Source organism: Phascolarctos cinereus, unplaced genomic scaffold (genome assembly GCF_003287225.1).
Source record: "Phascolarctos cinereus isolate Bilbo 61053 unplaced genomic scaffold, phaCin_HiC Scaffold_2;HRSCAF=192, whole genome shotgun sequence".
Lineage (NCBI taxonomy): Eukaryota > Metazoa > Chordata > Mammalia > Diprotodontia > Phascolarctidae > Phascolarctos > Phascolarctos cinereus.
The window spans coordinates 405245199-405263613 of NW_027555625.1; the positions used below are offsets into that span (position 1 = coordinate 405245199).

The 18415-nt window shown below is 40.4% G+C and overlaps 1 protein-coding gene across 2 annotated transcripts in view; it reads right to left on the reverse strand.

Moving 5' to 3' along the window:
• The window catches only part of LCP2 (lymphocyte cytosolic protein 2), a 68285-nt gene that overhangs the window by 6030 nt on the left and 43840 nt on the right, over window positions 1-18415 (reverse strand). The window contains exons 11-17 of one of the 2 annotated variants that reach the window (XM_020992325.2): window positions 12985-13010; window positions 12873-12892; window positions 12674-12766; window positions 11115-11145; window positions 7832-7844; window positions 6313-6355; window positions 5572-5615 (exon numbers count right to left, since the gene is read on the reverse strand). In XM_020992325.2, coding sequence (XP_020847984.1) covers window positions 5572-5615; window positions 6313-6355; window positions 7832-7844; window positions 11115-11145; window positions 12674-12766; window positions 12873-12892; window positions 12985-13010 — 270 coding nt within the window. Of the gene's footprint in view, window positions 1-5571; window positions 5616-6312; window positions 6356-6418; window positions 6552-7831; window positions 7845-11114; window positions 11146-12673; window positions 12767-12872; window positions 12893-12984; window positions 13011-18415 lie in introns of both variants that reach the window. The other variant, XM_020992324.2, reaches the window with a different exon arrangement.

Here is an 18415-nt window from a genome sequence, read left to right on the forward strand (position 1 = left end):
TTATTGTAATCATCGTTATTGTTATTATTGTTATTGTTAACATCATTATCAAATGAGTCTATAATGACATGAAACTTTTGACAGCAGAACAAAAATAATATTTGCTCCCCTTTACCGGGTTATTGTGCAGATCAAATTAGATGATACAGGTGTTCCAAAAGACTTAATGCCACTTTAAACTTTGATAGCTTAAAATGGGGGCAGAGCTAAGATGGTGGAGTGAAAGCAGTGACTTCTTGAACTGTCCCCAAAAGCCTTCCAAATACCTATAAAAATGGCTCTAAGCAAATTCTAGAGCAGCAGAACCCACAAAAAGACAGAGTGAAACAAGTTTCCAGCCCAAGACAACCTGGATAGTTGATTAGAAAGGTCTACTGCCCTGGGCTGGGAGAGGAACACAGTTCAGTGTGGGCAGACAGATAAAGACTAGGCCTCAGTGAACCTGTAAGCCTTCAAAGGACTGAATCATGGGCAGCTTGGAGGTTTCCAGACTTATCAAACCACAAACGCCAAAGACAACTTAGAAGGTCAGTAGGAACTCCTTCCCAGCCCCAGTTCTGGTGCAGACCTAAGGTGGTGGCTGCTTCCAGAGCTTGGCCCACAGACAGATGGGGAATCGAGTGGCTGATAAGAGGGGAACTGCAGGGATCTCTTTGCTGGTGCTGAGGCAGGATTCTATTGCTTTGCCTTTGCTTGGATCTGGGTCACAGTTCTGGGTGGCAGTCCTTGGGTGAGGAAGAGGGCTGGCTTAGTGAAGCTTGTAGTGATAGTGAAGGGAGAATCCTCTTCACAATTCCAAGGCAGAAAAGAGTGCTTGTGGTCACTCATAGACCAGAGTACAGGCCAGGAAAGGAGTAAACACTTTGCCCTTGATCATACCACCTTGGAAGAACTGAAAATTTTCAGGTCCCTAGAAGTATCTCTGAAAACAGATGCATTAAAACTCCTGAAGCTTGGGACAGCACATTCTCTACACTGGAAGTAGACCCCTACCTTAACAAAGAGTTTAAAACTCAAGTAACTGGCTGGGAACATGAGCAAACTGTGCAAAAAAAAAAAGTCAGACCATAGAATCTTTCTTTGGTGACAGAGAAGATCAAAACACACAACCAGAAGAAGACAACAAAGTCAATGCTCCTACATCCAAAGCCTCCAAGAAAAATATGAATCAGTCCCAGGGCATGGAAGAGCTCAAAAAGGATTTTGAGAAGCAAGTAAGAGAAGTAGAGGAAAAATTGGGAAGAGAGATGAGAGTAATGCAAGAAAATCATAAAAAACAAGTCAACAGCTAGATAAAGGAGACCCCCCCAAAAAAATACTGAAGAAAATAACACCTTAAAAAATAGACTAACCCAAATGTCAAAAGAGGTCCAAAAAGCCAATGAGGAGAAGAATGCCTTAAAAAGCAGAATTGGCCAGATGGAAAAGGAAGTCCAAAAGTTCACTGAAAAAAAATACTTCCTTAAAAATTAGAATGCAACAAATGGAAGCTAGTGACTTTATGAGAAATCAAGACATTGTAAAACAGAACCAAGAGAATGAAAAAATAGAAGACAATGTGAAATATCTCTTTGGAAAAACAACTGACATGGAAAATTGATACAGGAGAGATAATTTAAAAATTATTGGACTATCTGAAAGCCATGATCAAAAAAAGAGCCTAGATATCATCTTTCAAGAAATTATCAAGGAAAACTGTTCTGGTATTCTAGAACCAGAGGGTAAAGTAGAAATTGAAAGAATCCACCGATCACCTCCTGAAAGACATCCCCAAAGGAAAACTCCTAAGAATATTGTAGCCAAATTCTAGAGTTCCCAGGTCAAGGAGAAAATATTGCAAGCAGCCGGAAAGAAACAATTCAAGTATTGTGGAAACACAATCAGGGTAACACAAGATTTAGCAGCTTCTACATTAAGGGATCTGAGGGCTTGGAATATGATATTCTGGAGGTCAAAGGACATAGGATTATAGCCAAAAATCACCTACCCAACAAAACTGAGTATAATCCTTCAGGGAAAAAATTGACATTCAGGGAAATAGAGGACTTTCAAGCATTCTTGATGAAAAGACCAGAGCTGAATAGAAAATTCAAGTTTCAAATACAAGACTCAAGAGAAGCATGAAGAGGTAAACAGGAAAGAGAAATCATAAGAGACTTATTAAGGTTGAACTGTTTACATTCCTGCATGGAAAGATGATATTTGTAACTCATGAGGCCTTTGTCTGTATTAGGGTAGTTGGAGGGGAAAAATTATATGTAGATAGACATATAGATAGATGGCACAGGGTGAGTTGAAGATGAAGGGGTGATATATGGAGAATAAAATTAAGAGGTGAGAGAGGATTATACTGGGAGAAGGAGAAAGGGAGAGGTAGAATGGGGTAAATTATCTCACATGAAACAGACAAGAAAGGGCTTTTACGGTGGAAGGAAAGTGGGGGAAGGCAAGAGGGAATGAGTGAATCTTATTCTCACTGGGTTTGGCTTAAGGAGGGAATACCATACACACTCAACTGGGTATGGAAATCTATCTTACCCTACAGGAAAAAAAAAAGAAGAAGAAGGGGATAAGAGAAGGCAGGGGGAGATTGAAGGGAGGGCAGATTAGGGGAAGCTATTCAGAATGCATGCCTTCTTAGGGTGGGGGGAGGGACAAGATGGGGAGAAAATTTGGAATTCAAAATCTTATGGAAGTGAATGTTAAAAACTAAAAATGATATGTTTCAAAAAACAAAAATAAAAAATTCCAAAAAAATAGCTTAAAATGGCACTAAGACTTTTAGAATATCTTGTATTTAGGAAAATCCTTTATAAATTGCAATGTCATAGAAATGTAAATTTTTTAAACTTTTCTGGATATTGTTTTTTTAATTCTGATTTTAACATCAATTAAAATGAGCACTTTCATATCTAAGATATAACAGAAAGAGATGATTGTACATGAAATGGCATTCTCTGTCTTCAGGTCATGAATCTCTATTATATTCAGATCACTTTTCTCTGTAGGTATCTAATAAATTCAAAATGTTACTTTCAAAGTTGTTCTGTTTGTTAGGCCAGAAGGCCTTCCTTCTTTTTCCTTTCCTTTCCTTTCCTTTCCTTTCCTTTCCTTTCCTTTCCTTTCCTTTCCTTTCCTTTCCTTTCCTTTCCTTTCCTTTCCTTTCCTTTCCTTTCCTTTCCTTTCCTTTCCTTTCCTTTCCTTTCCTTTCCTTTCCTTTCCTTTCCTCCTTTCCTTTTCCTTCCTTTCCTTTCCTTTCCTTTCCTTTCCTTTCCTTTCCTTTCCTTTCCTTTTCCTTTCCTTTCCTTCCTTCCTTTCCTTTCCTTCCTTTCCTTTCCTTTCCTTCCTTTCCTTTCCTTTCCTTTCCTTTCCTTTCCTTTCCTTTCCTTTCCTTTCCTTTCCTTTCCTTTCCTTTCCTTTCCTTTCCTTTCCTTTCCTTTCCTTTCCTTTCTTTGATTTCAAAAACTCTTTTCTCTCCCTCCTTTCCTCACTTCTTTCCTTCCTTCTCCTCCTTCTCTTCCCTTCCCTATTTTTTTTCCCTCCAGTATACCAGGTGATGCTTTCCCATCTATATGCCCAGTACTCAGCACCATGGTTTGTACATAAAAAAAATACTTAATGCTGATTCATTCATTTATGAAACAGGAAGAAATTTGGAACAAATGTCCAAGCACAGATATATTTGTGAGAATTGCCTGTGTGGAATGTGAGAGACCAATTCAATAGTGATACTAGGTTCTTCTTAATGCAGATGTAATGGGAGAGGATAATGACATGGATTACATCAATATGGCAGATACATTTCAGAGAAACTTCATTTTGTGATTTCTCCATTAATATTTACTACATAGGAAATCTCTTGTCTACTAGTCTAAATCATACCCATCCTTGAAGAGGGTTTAAATACTATATTCAAACAGAATTTTAGAATTGTACAGAATTTTAGAGATCATCTACTCCACCCCACCCCATCATTTTACACTAGCAGAAACTAAGGCACAGGGACATTAAGTATCTTGCCCAGGGTCATTCAGGTAGTAAATAATAGAGTTTAGACTGGAACCCAGATCTTATGACACCAGCCCTATATTTCTCCATTTTTTTTCAACTGCTAAAATACAGCCAGTAACTCAGAGACTAGCCATTCAATTCAGTCACATTCAGGAAACATTGAATGAGAGCAAGGCCCTATGCTAGGTCTTGTTTCTATGGAACATATTATTATTTTGTATCGCTTTCTAGTTATTTCATGTAGATAAGTATTTACTCCCAACCAAATTATGATATTCATGAAATTAGTAACTGTTCTTAAAACAATTCAATTTATAAAAATGCGTGTTTTAAAATGTGCACAACTTACAAAATGTGATTATGACAATACTAACTCGTTTACAGGGCATTTTCTTCATTATCCTCTGAAATAGGTACGGTTTATATTATCCTCAGTTTGGAGAAGATAAAATCAGTTCAGGTTAAGTGACTTGCCCAAGGTCACACAGCTAGGTAAGTGGGAGAGCCTAGATAATAACCCAGCTCTCTCCTGAATGCTGTCGAGTTCAGGGCTCCCTCCACGGCAGCCCTCTGACTTTCAAATGACTGCACACATCACTTTGAGATAGAATATAAGTGCTGTGTAACGGGTGCAAACAGAGGCTCTCCTGTTTGCCTAGAGCTGTGCTACATATCTTAGAAGCTACAAATGAAAAAGAAATACTGCCCTAATACAAGCGTATTAAGCTTTTACTCTGTTTCCCTCCCCACCCTCCCCACCAGCTTGTGATTTCATCAGGACAGACAGTTCTCGGTTTTGAGATTCCCTTCAGTAACAAAGATCAGGGATTCCTCAAATTTGCAGTGTTAGATTTGCCTCGGGCACGAAGGGCCTAGTGACTCCCTGTGCTCCAGAGCCGATTTCTGTCAGAGCCGAGAGTTGAATCCCGGTCATCCTGATGGCAAGGCCCATTCTTTATCCAGCAGACTGCGTTGGCTTAGCCATCAGCTGTAGAATGTTACTTATTATGTGTAAAGTTAGATACCACATGTATCTTACAGATGTTTAGCATTGAATGTGCTACACTGCTCAAATTCTCTCATTTCACAGTGCTTTTTTACTTTTGGCAGATGTAACCAGCTCTTTTTTGAAAAGGCTATAAATTAATATCAGGTCAGACATTTGAAGCTAAGAATTCATCACACCTAAACCTCTGTGGATTCACGGATATTTAAATTTCGTACCTGGTTTTAATATAACATTACCTCAGCCTGCCAGGGAACCATTTGCTAAGTCATTTTTTTTTTTGGTGAGGCAATCGGGGTTAAGTGACTTGCCCAGGGTCACACAGCTAGTAAGTGTCATGCGTCTGAGGCTGGATTTGAACTCAGGTCCTCCTGAGTCCAGGGCTGGTGCTCTATCCACTGCGCCACCTAGCTGCCCCTGTTAAGTCATTTTTAAAAGGAAAATTGATCTTCCTTCTCAAGAAGTTTGCAAAACTATATTATAGTTGAAAAAAAAAAGCCTGTTGTAAGCCCCGAAGGTGTGGTAGCAAAAGAAGCTCTAAACCACATACGTACCTTTTGACAAGTATGGCGGCAGTGAGGCACTTGTTGGGAAATTACTGTGGAGACAGAATTAGAGGTAAATAAAACAACGGGCGCGATTGTCAGGGTGGAGGGAGGGGAGACGGTGAAGATTCTGTTTCGCTTTTATCTGCTTACCCTAAATTCAGGGAAAATGGTAAAGAAGGGACAGAGATTACTTGAAATGCTTATTCCAAGGTAGTCCATTCTGGGGTCTTACAAATATTATACTAAAAGCCTGACAAGCATTCCTGGATGTAATCAGCTGCCTCCTGCTGGCGTCCTGTGACTTGTCGTCTCTGACTCTGACTTTTCTTTTTTAGTAGCGACTAGAAAAATATTGTTGCTCTTCTGACCCTGGATCTGCTTAAACCATGATAGGTTGGACAGCAACTGCTGCTGTCACACCACTTACTATCTGTGGTACTTACTGGTTATTTTATCACATTTTCCCATTTCAGAATGTAAGAGATCTCTCAGCTCCTAGGCCATTAGGGGTGTGTGTGTGTGTGTGTGTGTGTGTGTGTGTGTGTGAAATTTTCAAATGTTGCTAAATTGTTTACCTGCTTTTTTCCCCCCTAGGTGTTATTTAATATTGTTAGAGCCATGATAGAGGCCATCAGCACCGCCAAATTGGGAAGCAAAAACAGAGGATAACACCAAGACTGGCCTGCATCATGGTCAGGGGTTGTCTTCACTGACCCCAGCTGTGACCCATTTTCCCCATTAACCCACCTGGCACAACCTCTTGGCCCGGGAAGCTGTGCCCCACCGTGCTCTGGAATGGCAACAGACATCGTATTAGCTCAAACCCTATAAATAGGCAATGATGGAGACAAACCTTGCTGTGATCGGCCCAGGCATACTGTTAGATCCTGATTGGGGAAGTTTGGATGGCGGCTTGATAGATCTTGAAGGAAAAGTGTTGGAAGTGAAAGAGGGAAGAGCCGGATGAGGGAGTGGCCTGTGCTGCACTATGGTGAAGAGAAAAGAACAGTTAAGATCGCTGTGAACAAAGGTATTCACGAGGCTTGCCTCCGTGCTCACTCCGGTGCTTCGAGGGCTAGAATTTAAACAGGGCTAGAGTAGAGAGTATGGAAGACACCGCCTCTAGCCAGATGGGGTGGCCCGTCCTCCAAAAGGCTTTTTGGCAGTTCTCCCTCTTGGAATGCCTAGGTGACGTAATTATAAAGATACACATTCACGTAAGAGTTAATGTTAAGTTCTCTTGGTACGCTCTATGGTACACATCACAGATTTTTCCTTTGACTCTTTGTTATTGTGGCTGTTTGGTCATTCGTCCTGTTGGACCCCTCATTTGGGGTTTTCTTGGCAAAGATATTGAAGTGGTTTGCCATTTCCTTCTCCAGATCATTTTACAGATGAGACAACTGAGGCAAACAGGGCTTAGTGACTTGCCCAGAGTCACACAGCTAGGAAGTATCTGAGGCTGTATTTGAATTCAGATCTTCCTGACCGCAGTCCTGGTGCTCTATGCACTATGCCATCTAGCTGCCCCTTTGACTCATTAGTTTGATAGAAATAGCTATCTTATTTTCAGAAGTAATTGATTGTTCAAAAATTTATTATACTTCTCAACTGATTCTATCTTGATTCTTTCCACGTATGTTAGATAAGATAAGTGTAGGCATTTGGGTTTTTTTTTTAACTGCCAAGCGGTGCATTTGTTTTAATAGTTACATTGCAAAATTCAGCAGTACAGGAACAATATCCATAAGCTCAACAATTTTTTTCTTGTTGGCTTAATTAAGGGAGATGGCAGGGTGTCATAAGTAGAGAGGAAGCCTTGGAAATAGGCAGGCCTGGGTCCACACATACTAGCTATGTAACCATGGGCAAATCCCTCAACTTCCTTGCCCTAGGCCAAGGCTTCTTAAACTTTTTCCACTTGGAACCCTATCAGTACTTCTTAAACCCACCTGGGGTCGCCACCTGCAGTTTAAAAAGCACTGCTCCTAAGCAACTCTCTAAGACTTTAAGTTTATGAGGAAGTCTGCATTGGTGGAAAGAATTTCTACACAGGGAATCCCTATGCTGACGAAATTATAAGTTCACCCTCCTTCCCCACCTAAAAAATAATAAAATGATTCTGTCTGGTTTCATTTTATATCCATATTTCTATCTAACATGGTGTGGCTATCATCAGGCCTCTGCTTTGCCTATACGAAGTATCATTTGAAGAACCATGTGGAAAGATGAAAGGGAATAATTTAAGTGGGATTTCTTTACGTACCATCGTCTTCTTCCTGGAATGGGGAAGAAATAGAATAAGATGTTATTCTTTCAGTAGTATGGCATTCCCAAGGCATTGCTATCTCTGATATTCTATAAGGATCAACCAATCTTTTTTTTTTTTAAATCAGTATCACATTAATTCACACTAAATATATTTACTACAAAGAATAGTCGGATTTTCTATAAAGCTTTAGAAAGTGGGACAAGTCAGTATCATTATCTTTGTAATTTCTCATTCATTCTTCTCTGGGCTCCACTTCTGATGCTCTAGACTTCTTTCTTTAATAATAGCAAATAATGACTACCATGTCTATATTACCTACAGAAGGCACTGTGTACAACACTTTACAAATGCTATCTTATTCGATCTCCACAGCGACCCTGGGAGGTAGGTGCTAAATGGTCCCCGTTTTACATTTGAGGCAACCGAGAAAAACAGAGGTCAAGTGACTTGCTCAGGGTCCCACAGCTAGTAAATATTTAAGGCTGGATTTAAATTCAGGTTCTTCCTGATTCCAGACATTATGCTCTATCCACTGTGCCACCTAGATGCCTATTATTATCAGTGATGATAATAATGATGAGTAGTAGTAATATTACTATTTTCATGTTGAAAGGTTTTTAATAAATATTATTGTTCTTGTTATTAGTAGTTGTGAGGTGGTATAGTGGAGAGAAAGCTGTGCTTGGAGTCAGGAAGAACCTGAGTTCAGATCCAGCCTCAGATACTACCTATGTGACCCTGGGCAAGTCACTTGACCTACGTTTGCCTCAGTTCCTCAATCATGAAATGGGGACCGTTGTGCCTTACCTCATAGGGTTGTTGTGAGAATCAAATGAGATGTTTGTAAAGCACAGCTCCTGACACCCAGTACTTAGTAAATGATTGTTTCCTTCCTTGTTATATCTTTAATTGTGTAAGGAGACTAAATTTAGCCTGAGAAAAAGCAGAGTCAAGAAAACAGGCAGTAACAGGGCGAAAGGTTTTATAGTTTATCCTAGCCATGCTTCATGAAAAACACAGCTTTGGAGAGTTATGTTGATTTCCTTTTTAATATTATATGGATCTTTAAAAGCAGTACTTCAGCTATTGTGAATTATCTTGCTTTCTTGCTGAGTGTAGATAAGGACTAAGTTAAACCAGCCAACAAAAACATTGTATGTAGTCCTATACTACACCAAGGATTTAAGAAAAGAATTGTCCCAAATATATCACTGCACCAGGGGAAGGGTGACTGAAACAAGCATGTGTTAAGCACCCGCTTACCATGTACTGGGGCAGCTACATGGCACAGTGGAGAGAGTGCTGGACCTGGAGTCAGGAAGACTCATCTTCCTGAGTTCAAATTCAGCCTCACACATTACTAGCTGTGTGACCCTGGACAAGTCACTTAACCCTGTTTGCCTCAGTTCCTCATCTGTAAAATGAGCTGGAGAAGGACATGGCAAACCACTCTAGTATCTTTGCCCCCCCCCAAAAAAAAACCCAAATGGGGTCACAAAGGGTCATACACACCTGAAAAAAAGACTCTGCAACTACTATGTGCTGTGCTAAGTGCTTTACCAATATGATCTCGTTTGATTCTCAGAACAACGCTGGGAAGTAGGTGCCATTATAATCCCCATTTGACAATTGAGAAAGGTCAGGAAGGTTATGTTAAAGCAGACGGAGGGTTAGTGACTTTCCCAGGGTCACACAGCTGGTAGGAATCAGATCAGATTTGAATTCAGGTTTTCCTAACTTAGAACCTGCACTCTATCCATTGTAGAAATGTAGTTCTCAGGAAGGAACAAGTAAGTAGTCGGAGACTCGTAGTGTCCCCTTTGCACATGATAGGGCTCCCTAAAACATAATCTTCCTTTAATCAGACCACCACCCTACTGGAGAACACATACTGGCTTCATATTTTCCTACCACATTGTCTAAACTTTTTTTTTCTGGATTCACAGTCTGTGTCTACCCTTCTCTTGTAAATATTTATTAAGCCTTATCTCCACAGCCACTACTCCCACCCCCATGCCACTTAGCAAGTTGCTCTTGTTTTAAATGTTCCCCCAAACACCCCCTGCTCATTCCTATTTTTGATCATGCTGCCCTTACAGCCTGTTTTTATTCCTCAGTTCATTTAAATCTTTCCAGCCCTCAAGGCTATGGGCAGAGCCCTCACTAGGTTGGGGAGAATGGGGCTTTGTTTCAAAGCCCCAAAATGTAGCGTCATCCTAAGATGTGCTTTTGTCCCCTCAACCATCTATCTTTAGCAACAAAGAAGGTGTCCCAGGTAATGCTTTCATTCCCCCTGGCAATCATGCCTCTACTTTCCCTCCCACCTGCCTCAGGCTCACAAATTCCTAATTACTAGTCTGCCCATCACCTCTGTAAGGTTTCGGTGATCCCTGAGGTGGCTTCCTAGCTCTACCATGACCGGATTCTAATTCAATAGCACGTAAAGATAAGTTTTGCTGAATAAATAGCTCTTTTCGACCATTATTCCTATTGGTAGCTAAAGATTACTATTCAAGCACCTATTGATCTCTGACTGTCAAAATGCTTGTATCACAGTTTAGAACTTCATTAAATTAAATCTGGTGATGTTCCTTAATTCTTTTAAGTGTACCGGTTTTGTTTCTTCAATAGATTGTCTGCTACTCTGACAGTTTTGTGGTTGTGCAGTCATTTCAGTCGTGTCCGACTCTTTGTGACCCCATTTGGGGTTTTCTTGGCAAAGATACTGGAGGGATCTGTTGTTTCCTTTTCCAGCTCATTATACAGATGAGAAACTGGGGCAAACAGTGTTAAGTAACTTGTCCAGGGTCACACAACTAGTAAGTGTGTAAGTAAGTGAGTAAGGCCAGATTTGAACTCACAAAGATGAATCTTACTCCAGGCCTGGCACTCTATCCACTATGCTGCCACCTAGCTATCCACTTGACATTAGAAATACCGACTTAATACTCTGTACATGGCCCTTCCCCACTATCCAATATAAATCATAGCCTGGAGACATAGCAGGCATTGAATAAAACTTGATTGATTAAATTAATTATTCTCTGGGTGACCCGTGGTATAAGCTGTATATTTGGCATTTTGAGGGGTCAGGAGGGCATAACAAAGACCTTGAAAATTTGGGCATGTAGCCTAGGAGCATGGTGATTCTCCCAACCTGCTTCTGCTGTTTGTGTTTTCTACGATGGATTGATTGCCCTACCCCACCCCCATTTCCTAGTGACTTATGGTAGATTTTACTGGTTATCATGTTGACAGCAGGTTGTTCTGTACTTACATCGCCTCTTCTGTCAGCTTCCCATCCATGCCTGAAAATGAATTTGGAAGAATAGAAAGAATTAGCTTCTTCCCCCATGGAAATGGTTGGAATTTGAATGATCAAGTTTCCCTTTTTGAATATTTAAGTTTAAATCACCAAGAAGCTAGCCTGTTTACATTAGTTAAAATGTGAAACAAAACCACTGGGAGAAGCAGGAATGCAGGGAGTTTGTGTATAAAGACAATTGCAGCAATTAATTTCTCTGTCCACATCATGGGCAATAAGAAGAAAGTCCTCATTTGAGCTACCAATGGAAATAATAGTCAAAAAAAAAGCTGTTTACTCAGCAAATCATGGTTTTTTATTGCTATTGAAATAAATCATATCATGTTGGAGCTGGAAGGTACCTTAGGGGTCATCTAAACACAACCACCTTATTTTGCAGAGAAGAAAAATGAGATAAAGAGACATCAAGTGGGCTGCCCATGATCATACACTTCATAGTGTTAGAGCTGGAGCTGGAACCCAAGGCACCTGACTTCTAAGCCCAGGGCACACAAGTAGCACAGAAAAAAAAATCCCTCAAAACAATTAGATTTAAGAGAAACATCCTATTTCCTTGACAACATTGTTAAGTCTCAGACCACGTTCCCTTACATTGTGAAGGACAGAAATGAGGAAAATGCTGCTGCATAAGGGATTTTCCAACTGACTTAGCCAGGTTTTCCCAGAGTAATACTGCAGTATTACAGATTTTGCACCAGCTGCCTAAAAGTCATTGCTGACATTCTGTATTTGATGAAGATTGCTGCTCCTAGACAGTAGAAGCAATTTTGTACTAAGAAACAGAAAACATCATGGGCCACAGCTCTGCCAAAGTATTCTTCACATTTATACAAAGCTTTGTGACCTTGTTCAAGTTACTTAAGAGGGCTCTAGTATCTTCATTTGTAAAATGAGGGGGTTGTATGAACTAGTCATTGAGTACTCTTCCATCTCTGTGATCCTGAGATCTGCACTCTCCTTTACCATTCATATCTCTGAAAAACGTACCAGAAACTTGTCTTCAACAAATGAGACCCTACCACAATATATTCTAAGACACTGCAAGTTGGAAAGTGGAAAAAGCCCCTGTAGAGAACAGAAGGAGGAAATGTACCCAAGTTATTTCTACCACCATAAGAAGAGAAAATGGTGGTAGTAGCCCCCATGATAGAATGCTTTGTTAGAAATATCCTGAGAAAAATGTAATTTTTGGGAATGCTATCTGCAAAAAAACAGTGATTTTTATTACATTGATTAAGACTATTTTACTATTTGTCAGGGATTTCTTTTTCACCTCTCTCTCTCTCTCTCTCTCTCTCTCTCTCTCTCTCTCTTTTATCTAAGCTATGTTACTTTATATTTGACTTTTAGAGTCTGAACATTCCTCAATCCCCAATCTCAAAACCATGCCATTTAATACAAAATGGCTTCCATTATTTTTCTTTTCATGTCATTGGTTGCATGTCAGACATGTTTTTAAAAATTACCTTCAGTTGTATGACTCTCGTGTTCCATTAGAGAGGTAAACTTACTTTGGTACAGGTGGCTTCTTAAAATTTCTCTCATGTCTTTCTCCAGGTGGCAAAGGAGGCTTTTGTATCTTAGGTAAGTGATCCCCAGAAGGCCTGTGGTATTTAGAGACCAGATGTATTGAAAAAAGTCAACTGAATGCTATAGGTTAGAATTCTACATGTCCCATCTTAATCTCCCCAGTACCGCCATTTTCCTTACCTCAGTGCAGGAGCTAAAGGCTGTAAAATACAATGAAAAATGTATAAGAATTTTTGGCATATTCCACTGGATGAATATTCATTGTGCTGTCTTCAGGTAAAGGATGTCTTACCTTATCAGGAAAAACTGGTTTTTTTCCTGCAAATTACAAATGAAAAATTTTTTCATGGTTTGAATTAAATCCACAGTTCTCTAACTTTGAGACCTAGAAACAGTCTGATGCAAGGTTAAGCATTTTCAGCCAAATAACACAGTTGTGAAGGTTTCAAGTATGGAAGCATTTTTCTTCAAATTAAGACTATTAGAGCACGTAAGCAAGGTCCTTCAAGACCATTTTGTCCAACCTCTGTATTTTGCAGAGAAATCCAGAGACAAGAACCAATTTGCCCAAAGACACATATAGTTTTACCTGAATGCAAAGAACGTGAGGTTCTTGGAGTGCCTAACCATTCATAATTAGAACAGACATTTTCTTTCTTTTTTTAATCCCTAGGTTATTGACTTGTGGTGCCACACCCAGAGTCATAAGACCTCAGTTTGAATCTGCCACTTAATATTCAGGTGACCTTGGGCAAGTCACTTAATTTATCCAGGTCTCAGTTTCCTCATCCGTAGTAGGAAGGGGTTGGAATAAATGACTTGTAAGGTCATTCCCAACTCTTTATCTATGACTAGCCTTTTTTTCTTTTTGTGTTGGTGTCTTCAATAAATCCTTTCATATCCGCAGTTATGAACACTTAGCCTAGTTTTAAAAAAATGCTTTAGCAACAGTATCTTCAGTATGCACAGGGTCAGAAGGATACTTCCCCATAAAAACAAAATTCTAAACTTTCTAGTTACCACTTAAAACAGGAAGTGAAGGAGGTTTTCTCTGCTGAAAATGAGAGCAACAGAATTCTACTTAAACCTGTGCTTAAAACATAAAGGTAGAAATTAAAGAACTTTCATCACCCCTTCCCCATCCCAAACAAACAAAACCCCTAGCAATTTTAACCTTAAAAATGTAAAAACTGCTATTCCCCCTTTTCCTGCTGTCCTCTTTCCTTCCCCTAAGCCCCTCACCCCACCCCCTACAAAAGAAATCAGATTCAGAAAAGTAGTTTGATCTCTGCTTCCCAAAATTCTTGCAAAGAGAAAGGTTTAATTTATGCCGCTGTAGGCAACAATATTGATTTTCCCTTTGAATAGAAAAATTTTAGAATGTCAGAGCTGGAAAGGCCCTTAGGGATAATCTAGGGTGAACCTTTGATCCTTTTGTATTCCACAAAAGGAAAGTGAGGTCTAGATAGAGGGGTGTAGCAGCTGTAGGCCCCGGGCCATATAAATCATAAATAAACAAATGAGGATTCAGGCCTAGGTCCTCTGACTCCCAGTCTGATGCTCCCTTGTACTGTGCTCAAGAGGTAAGAGAAGCTTTTACACAGAGTTAGCCAACAGGATCTTTCATACGGCTTTTGTCCTTGAGCAGACCTGATTTCTGAATCCCTTGCATAGATCAAACTTGGTTTTCCTTTAGAACAGGAAATTACTTCTCCATTACCTGCACGCTCTCTAAGACGAATGTGGGGTGATAAGAATGATGGTTAGGATTAGCATATGAAAAACCATTCAGTGAAATTTCTTTGGCATTTTGTTATTTTGTCTGAAAGCTTCAGCTGCCTTGTTTTGGTGTAAGAGTTCCAGGGTTTCAGACCCCTGGAAATGGGTCTTTCAAGACCTCAGGGCGATAAGCCATATGCCTAGAGTTTCATTTTCACAGCTTGATTTGTCTTATTGTTCTGTGATTCTTTTTTCTTTTCATAAAATCTGTTTTCTCATTTAATTGAGTCTTACTGAGGACACCATACTAAGAATACAAAAAAACAAACAAAGCTCAGCATAGCCTATGCCCTAATGTCTAAATAAGTTTTAATAAAAAATCAGCTGATTTGTCCACATTCTCTGGGCAGCAGCTCATTTTCTAAGGTGTCATATTTTGAAGGAGCTGTTTGCATGCAGAACAATATGTTGGGAAGATTATGCCTGAAGCAATGTGAAGAACAGACTAGAGAGGCCATCCACTAGGGGCAGAAAAGGAAGCTGGGAGACGGGGAAGATAGTCAGGGTTAAGAGGTGAAGGAGGCCTGAACGAGGTCGGGAGCCACACGAGTGGTAAAGAGGGGAGAATGGTTGTAAGATATATTGTGGAGATAGAATGGACAGTATTTTGCAAATAGTTAGATGTAAGGACAGGACAACTAAGTGGGGCGATAAACAGAGTGCTGGGCCTGGAGTCACAAAGACTCATCCTCCTGAGTTCAAATCCAGCCTCAGACATCTACTAGCTGTGTGTGACCCTGGACAAGTAATTTAACCCAGTTTGCCTCAGTTTCCTTATCTGTAAAATGAGCTGGAGAAGGAAATGGCCAACCACTCTAGTATTTTTGCCAAGAACACCTCAAATGGGGTCACAAAGAGTCGGACAAACCTGAAATGACTTCACAAAAACAAGAACACACTTGGGTGATTGAGACAACGAAGGTGCCATAGACAGAAAGAGGAGATGTGGGTGGAGAGAAAGGCCTTGAGACGTAATAAAGTAGGGACAAGGTGAGGAGCTCTGCCTTGGACAAGCTGAGTTTGAGGGGCCAGTGAGCCATTTAGTAGTGGAGGCAGCGCTTCTAGAAGAGTATTAGTCATATGTAGGGCAGAGAGAACAGAAACTATTCTTTGAGGGGATAGCAAGGTCAAGGGGAGACTTTTTCCCACCATCAAGGGAAACCTAAGCACTTCTTCGTAAGCTGAGAAAGAAAGAGCTAATGGAGAGGGGGATCCTGAAGATGCATGAGAGAGGGAATGACTGGTAAAGCAATATAAAAGAGGAGACTAGTAGGGATGGGAACCAAGAACGCAGGGGGAGGAGTAAGCTTTAGCCCTGAGGAAATCCTTACTTTGGGACTAGAGGAAATGTAGAGGACATATGAAGCCCTACCCTTAGTGGAGTGGAGAAGGGGTAGTGGGATTTTGTCAAATAGTAGGCAAGGTCATCTGTGAAGCATAGGGATGGCAGTGAAAGTAGAGTTGGAGGCATGATGAGAGAAGGGGTGACAGATAGCCATCTCTGCCAGTGGCATTGTTTTTTACCAGGAAGAATAGAATCATGGAATGGTACACCTGGAAGGGAACTTACAGGCCACTCTTTCATTAAAGCTCTTTTCAGTCCTACATTTCCAACTGCCTGCCATATAGCTCCACCTGAATGAGCTTCAGCTTCCTCAGAGTCAGCATGCCTGCACGCCTAAAAACAAATGTATCATCTCAAAACCTTCCCTCACCTCAACCTAACTGTGTTTCTGCAGATGATGCCACCCTTTTTCCTAATAACTTAGGATCCAATAACTTGACATGTCCTATGAATTGTACTTCTGCCATATTTTATATCCATTCCTTTCTCTTATCTCCTACTATAACCACCATTGTTCATTTGAGTCCTATTCAATAAACTTTTTATTAAGCATCTACTACAAGCCAGTCATTGTGCCTAGGCACTAGAGAGAAAACAGCCAAAATAAACGTACGTTACATTGCCCTTGAAGAACTTCTGTTTTAGGAAGAGGAGCAGAAAAGGAATAACATGACCACAGAAAATTAAATACAAAATATGTATCATTTGCTTTCTCGGTGGGGAGAACCCTGTCAACCAGGAGGGTAGAGAAGGTTCCCTCTAGGAAAGGACACTTGAGCTGAGTTTGAAGGAACATAGAGCTTTTGGAGGCAAAAGTGTAGAGGTCATTCATTCCAAGCATGGGATACAAGCTTATGCAAAGTCAGGGCGATGGGAAGTGAAGTGTTCTGAGTAATAGCAAGTGGGTTAGATTGATTGTGATACAGAGTAAGTGAAGGAGAATAACGTGGTGTGTCTGAAAAGGCAGGCTGGAGCCAAATTATGAAGGACTTTAGAAGTCAAACAGAAGAGTTGGTATTTTATCCTATGGGCAAGAGGGAATGACTGCAGCTTCTTAAGCAGGGAGTGATTTGGTCAAACCAGTGATTTAAGAACATCAATTTGACAAGCCAAGTGGTGGATAGGTCAGAGAAGAGAGAGTTCTGGAGCCAGGGAGATGCATTAGGAGGCTATTGTAAAGGTCCAGGCAAGAGCTGATGACAATCTGAACTAGGCTGGTGGTCATATTAATGGAGAGCAGAGAACAGGTGTCAAATGTATTACTGTAAGGCATAGCTAGGTGGTACAGTGGATAGAGTGGGAAGCCTGGAGTCAGGAAAACTCATCTTCCTAATTTCAAATCTGACTTCAGGCACTTATTTGCTATATGATCTTGAGCAAGTCACTTAACCCTGTTTGCCTCAGTTTCCTCATCTGTAAAATGAGCTGGAGAAGGAGCTGGCCAGCCACTCCAGTGTCTTCGCCAAGAAAATCCCAAATGAGGTCACAAAAAGTTAGACGCTATTGGAAATGACTGAACAACAACAACGTGGTATTTTAACAGTTAAGTGGTTGTTTTTCTTCTTTAACCTTTAGTTTATTCCGTCTCCAATCCATCCTTTACAGAGATGTTTTTGAATAATCTCCCTAATGAATAGCTCTGATCATGTCATGCCTTTACTCAGAAGCTTTTGATAGCTCCCCATCACCTAATACGTAAAGCATAAGCTGATCCTGATCCTCCTGAACCTGGCCTTCAAGATTTGCCACAATGTAGCTCCAACCCACCTTTCCTGATTTCTTATTACTCCCATCGACATCCTTCATATTCAAGTCAGATGGTTTTGCTTAGCGACCCCGTTATTATTCTGCTGTCTCCTGATTCCATGCCTTTGTTCACACGGCTATAGATGAATACCCCTTTCCATCCCTGGCAAAGTCCCCTCCCTTCTTTCTAGGCTCTGTTCATGTTCTCCTTCCTCCATCCTGAGTGACTCACCTATTCCCCAGGTGAAAGCCATGTGTTCCTGCCCAGATTTCTCATAGCACTGTGACTGGCCCATCCTGTACATGTATACTCTTTTCCTTAGGATAATACATATTTGAGTTCTTTGTATTCTCTAGCACATAGAAAGAGGTAACACTTATATAGGGCTTTAAGGTTTGCAAAGTGTTTTACATATAAGGTATTAAGCTCTACTAGTTCAAAACTGCTCTAGGACTTTTATAATAACTTGTAAATCATTATCATCATCTTAATAGCTAATATTTATTAAGCATCTACTGTGTGCCAGGAACTGTGCTAAATTCTTTGCAATTATTATCTCATTTGATCCTCACAACAACTCTAAGATGTAGCTGCTATTATTACCCCCATTTTGGAGATGCAGAAACTGAGGCTGAGAGAGGTTCAGTGACTTGCCCAGGGTCACATAGCCAGTAAGTGTCTGAGGCAGGATTCAAACATAGGTCTTCCTGAGTCCAAGGCTGATATTTTATCCACTGTGCCGCCTTGCTCCCTAATAGGCACTTAGTAACTATTTGTTAAATAAAATGGAATCTAATCCAATCCAGTTTTACAACTGAGGAAACCAAGTCCCTGAAAGATGAATGACTCTCT